This window comes from Corylus avellana, chromosome ca5 (genome assembly GCF_901000735.1).
Source record: "Corylus avellana chromosome ca5, CavTom2PMs-1.0".
Classification (NCBI taxonomy): domain Eukaryota; kingdom Viridiplantae; phylum Streptophyta; class Magnoliopsida; order Fagales; family Betulaceae; genus Corylus; species Corylus avellana.
Window position 1 is genome coordinate 7,017,698 of NC_081545.1, and position 6,062 is coordinate 7,023,759.

General features: G+C 33.0%; 1 protein-coding gene across 1 annotated transcript; it reads right to left on the reverse strand.

The window, feature by feature from the left end:
• Window positions 1-4,998: 4,998 nt before the first annotated feature.
• On the reverse strand, window positions 4,999-5,826 carry LOC132181315 (G-type lectin S-receptor-like serine/threonine-protein kinase At4g03230). The gene is made up of 3 exons (XM_059594479.1): window positions 5,699-5,826; window positions 5,352-5,549; window positions 4,999-5,260 (listed from the first exon to the last, which is right to left on the reverse strand). Exons 1-3 carry the CDS (start codon window positions 5,802-5,804, stop codon window positions 5,184-5,186), a joined length of 381 nt encoding a protein of 126 aa, XP_059450462.1. The 5' UTR covers window positions 5,805-5,826; the 3' UTR covers window positions 4,999-5,183.
• Window positions 5,827-6,062: the final 236 nt, after the last annotated feature.

Consider the following 6,062-nt stretch of genomic DNA (forward strand, 5'->3'; position numbering starts at 1 on the left):
TTTCTGCTATCTCTTCCTCTGCGACTCTGGAGACTCAAGTGATAATTGAAAGAGTAATCCACAACGCTCACGTAGTATAGAGTTATTGCTTATTAAATGTAATATGTTGACCGTTGATATATGTACGTCTGATGCATGTGAGGTCTTGTCAAACTTTCAAATTTCAATAGAAAAAAGCACGTGACTCATTATTATACGTACGTCCGAGTGATTGAGTAGGTGCATGTGGGCCGTGTCGACTGGATTTCAATTGTCAATTACAATTTGCACATTTACTCTTTTACACGTACACTGTACGTGACACCTGTTTCCTCTGAATTAAATGCGGGAGCTATCAATTTATGCAATCAAATCTCTCCATTTTAAATGTAATAGAAAAACTTATTAATTACTTTCGAGGGACAAAATTATTCATCAAAAGTAAAATTACAATTTTACTCTTCAAATTTTAACCATGGCACCTGGTTGAAGTCGGTGGACAGGGCTATAAATTACATTTACACATTTACACCAACCCATTAAAAATAAAAAAGATTTATCTTTATTTATCTAAATGCATATTGATTCAGTCAAATTTGATTGTTTGTTTGACATCTTTGTAATCAAATGAAATTTGTGGACACAATTTTTTTGTTATAATTTTGCAAATATAGTCCGTGTTGTAATTTAGGCCAAGGATTTTTGAATTATTTTTTATATCACAGGAAATGATTTGTAATTTAGTCCAACCATAATGATTGATTTTGCAATTGGTCCAAAATAATATTAACAATTTTTTTGATAAGTTCTTCTTTATACTTTAGAATTTTGCCAATAGTCAACAATAGATTTCTAATAGGCGTAGACCAATAATTTTGTTTTCCAATGGAATCCGATACCTTGAGGAGGCCATCTTCTGCGATTCCAAAAGTTCTAGTGGAGCCGTTAAGTTTAGGATTGTCTCCGTTGGCAACCCATAGAACTGTTTGTTGATCCTGTTTGTACCAAATCCCAACGAACCTTTTGTGGGTAGAGCTTCTGATAGGGTAAAGAATCCCAGTTCACACCTTCCTCCACTAGAGACAAGGATTGTTCCATTGTCAGTAATCCACTCGCCCTCTTCAAAGTATCTCTGGATTGAAGGCAATAATCCACACGACAGGAACACAACAAGAAGAAGATGGAAGACAGCAAAATAAATGGAAGAACACAGACAAAATAAAAGGAAAAAAGTATTTTATATTTTAGTTGACTAATTAGGATACAGAATGGAATGTGGAATTAAGGCATCAGACGACTATGATCACTGGCTCTTGAATTATAATTTTGTTTTTGTTTTTGTACCATTTAAAAGTGGACAAAGTTTTCCTCCAAACTGGGTTGGAGGAATTTCTTTCAACCTAATCTATAAAAATGACATGTGTCCTTTTTTTTAATAACATGTGAGATGCACATGAGTTTTTAATAAAATTTATTCCAACTTTATCCCTGCTATTAAAAAAACATATGCATCTCACATGTTCATGGGACACATGGCACTTTTATAGATTAAGTTGAAGGAAATTCCTCCAACCTAGTTTGGAGGAAAACTTTGTCCTTTAAAAGTTTAATAATGACATGTGCATTTGGATGAAATAAACATTTTTCTTAAAATATTGGGATCAATTCATTTTTGGTCAATGTAGTTTAGAGTTTTGACAAATAACTCTCCGAGTATTAAAAAGTGATTAATCACTCCATCTAGTAAGTAAAGAAAGAACAAATTAGCTCATGTCATTAGAAAAGTTGACAAAATCTATTAATGTATTATATCAAGACGAATCAAACCGGTTAGAGGGGGTAGCTGAACCACGTACCCCCACATTAGTGAATTCTATTAACTTTCTAATAGCAATGATTACTTTGTTCTCTTTGCTTATCCTATGAATTGATTAATAACTTTTTTTTAAACCCATAGAGCTATTTGTCAAAACTCTAAACTATAGGGTCCAAAATTGTACATTTCGCTAATCATATACGTATATATTATAGTTTAATTTATAATATATTATATGGACCTATACATATAATATGGATACTTATAATCATGATAGATGTAATGATATAGTGTATACCAATTAAATTTTGTACTTAATATATTTTTTTGAAACACATAATAATTAATATACATTGACATATTGTTAATTAATGATATTAAGTATCGATCTTATACGACGTACATTTATATTATTCAATATGCAGTCAATGTGTAATTATAATTTATATATTCACTAAAAAAATAATTTATAATATATAGAGACTTATATATATTTTTATATCAAAGCATAAAATTCTGCAAAATCATAGCCACACGCTATGAAGTTACAAAGTCATAGATACAAACAAAAATTTTTACAACTAATTGCTGTCTATGACTTCAATCTTCCGCTAATTCATGTATAAATACAGTTAAAGAGCATGAGTCAGCTGAGTCCGAGCAAACTCATGGGTAGTTTTGTTCGTTTACAACCCTATATATATCTATTGATGCTTATATCCTTTATATTTTTCAAATTATCATATAAATTAATAGAGCATTTAGGAATTAATTATATTAATTAATTGCATATAGTGACATGTCATTGTAGGCACGTCACAACTTTGGTGACATGTCAAAGTGACATCACCACTTTGACGACGTGCCACAATAACACGTCACCATTGAGTGATGTGTCAATGTGACATGTCATCAAAGTGGTGATGTGCCAAAGTGACATGTCATCAAAATGGTAATGTGCTAAAGTGACACATCACCCATTGGTGACGTGCCTTAGTGGCATATATGTCACCGAAGTGGTGACATGTCACTTTCACACGTTACCACTTGGTGACATGTACTAGCTAGTGCCACATCACCAATTGGTGACGTGTTTAAAACAACACGTCACAATTTATTTTAATTTCAAATTTTTTTTTTCCTTTTCTAAAATATTTTTTCATTTTTTTGAATTAGTAGTTGACACGTCACTAAAAACAATGGTGACGTGTAAGAAGTTGACACATCACCAATTGGTGATGTGTCAAAAACACCTGCACTATAGACACGTCACTAATTCCCTGTTTTTTTGTAGTGAGATTCCAACTCCCTTTTCGGCTTTTCCCATTGGTTAAATTGGTAGATATTGAATCATTTTTGGTTGATTTATGGGGGTCCCTTTGATTTATATAGCCGATTGGGGTGTTCTTTATAGTTGAAGTAATTTTATTGTTTAATTTTCTGGATATTAGCCAATTTATGAAAGGAAAGTTAGAGTGTTATGTTGGGTGGCTTGATTGATTATGGGAGGAGGACGAATGAGGTTTCGATATTCTCCGTATGGGCTGAAATTGGAGCAAATTTGGGGTGTTTTGTTTTAGATTTAAATAATTTGCTCTTGATAGGTAGCATTTGCTAAAATTTCTAAAGGTTCTTGGTTTGGCTTTTTTCTTTTTTTTTTTTTCTTTTTCTCCAGGGGTTGACCGAATATAGGGGCTGTGATTGATGAATTGTGAGTTGGGTAATTCCTTTTTGGATGGATGGGTTAAATTTTCAAAGAGGTTAGATCCCGTATCAGGGGAAAGGGAAGATTCAAAAGGACAAGGGGTAGGGAGAGCATTTGCTGTAATATAGGGGATTGATCCAAATATTTAGTATATACAATTCTTTTTGCATATATTTGTTTATGGTTGGTTAATTTGTTTAGTAGCTGAGTGGTAGTTTGAATTAGTCTTTGAAACTTGTTTCAATGTCTGGTTCTTGCATTTATTTATTTTTTTTCAGAAGTTGTAAAGTGATATGGTTGATATAAAAAGCTGCTCATAAAAAAATTAAATAAAATCTTATTCCCCTGGTAACTATAAGCAAAGGAATGATAAAACCACAGTCCAAAATACTACATGAGATTTTTCCCGTAAGCACCATATATATCTACGAGCAGCTTGGTTTTTCTACCAAAATTGATATCAAATGTTTGGTCCATTTATAGAACCATTGCAAGTGTAGTACTAAAGGACAAACTCACGAGAACTTGCATTGGTATCATACATTATCGATCATCTTCCTCCTAAACTATTGGTTAATTCTGGTTCACTAGAAGAACTAGCTCTAATAGGATGGCCTCTCCATGGAACAAATGCTGGCTGTTTTGGAGTTGGAACTGTTGTAGCTTCACTATCAAGCATGGCAACAACATTTGACATGGTGGGGCGATCATTTGGGTCTTCTTGTACGCATAAGAGTCCAACATTTACACACTTCACAAATTGATTTGCATTGCAAACTTCATGTAGAGCCGAGTCCATTAAATCCAACACGTGGTTTTCTATCCACAATCTCCAAACCTGGGACAATTTTAAAATTAGAATTGGAATAAAGCATAAGATGGAAAAAATAATAGCGATTATAAAAAATTAAACACTCTTACATAAGCTATAAGGCTCATAGCAAGTTCTGATTGATAGAATCCAGTATTCTTTTTTCCACTTATTATCTCAAGTAGAACTACACCAAAACTAAAAACATCGGATTTAATTGAGAAAAGTCCATGTAATACATACTCTGGAGACATATAACCACTGCAAAATAATATTTATCAGTGGATAAGGTAGGCACTTGTATATTCTTTTTGTAAAGAGAGTTGCGGAGTTGAAAATTGTGCTACATTGTAATGTAAACTTACTGAGTTCCAACTACTCTAGTTGTGTTAGCTTCGGTTTCTTTGCCTTCAATCATCCTTGCCAAGCCAAAGTCAGATATTTTGGAGTTCATCTCCTCGTCTAAAAGAATGTTGCTGGTTTTCAGATCTCTATGGATAATCCTTAATCTTGAGTCATGATGAAGATAAACAAGCCCACGAGCTATTCCTAAAATAATGTTGAAGCGCATCTCCCAGTCCAAAGACACACTTAGCTTTTGATCTTGAAAAGTTTCCATTTGCCATTCAAGAGAACAATATTTTTAGCAATAGTAATAAATGGCCTTTTACTCAAACAAGATATATATATAATTTATGCAGCACTGCAAGAGATTAGGAATTCAGTTTAGAGGCGAACCAAATATAAATGCGTCTAAGCTTTTGTTGGGCATGTACTCATAGAGTAAAATCTTTTCATATCCTTTTACGCAATATCCCTGAAGCCTAACAAGATTTCTATGTTGAAGTTTTGCAATCAACACCACCTCATTTTTAAATTCTTGTAAGCCTTGTCGTGAGACACATGAGAGCCTCTTTAAAGCAATTTGTTGACCTCCTGAAAATGTTCCCTGAGACACCAATACCATACTCACAATATTACTACTAACCAAAAACTAGTTTACATGAAGATTAAATTCCAACTAATGCTGTTGAAATCACCTTGTAAACCGGCCCATAGCCCCCCTCCAAGCTTGTTTGCATCTGAGAAACTATTTGTAGCTACGATAATGCTTTCCAAATCAAAAAATGGTACATCTATGTCTTTCTTCTCTTCTTCTGTGAATTCACCCGAGTCTATCAAGTCTTTGATATGTTTTTCATTGTCTAATGCACGAAGTGCTCGCTTTCTTTGATTTTCTGAATTCAAAAGAAAACCATATATATATAATCAATTACACTTACATGATAATTAATTAAATCAAATAGCTAAAATGTGGCTTTTATTTTGATTGAAATGGAAATACGATAGATTGTGCAAGGTAGAGTGCATTTCACAAAGCAGTTACCTTGTGTCTTGGCCATCTTTCTTCTCCACAAATATATACAAACAATTGCACTTGTGAGAAGAAACACTACTATCAGAGGTATCATGACAATCAGAGTCAACTGCATCTTTCCTTCCAAAGACAAAGAACCTTCTACAAGAAAGAAAGGGGAATACTCTCACATAAATATTCAAAATATGAAAATGACTCCATAATTTTTTTCACAGTGAACATGCTCCGACAAAAAAATCAAAATACTAATAAGTCAAATTCGACTGATTTACTGTTTAGATTAATTGTCGTAATTATAATGTCTATTATTAGTACAAGGTAAGCTTGATATTGATAAAGAGGATTTGAAAGTTCTACCAAAAACCTCCCAATT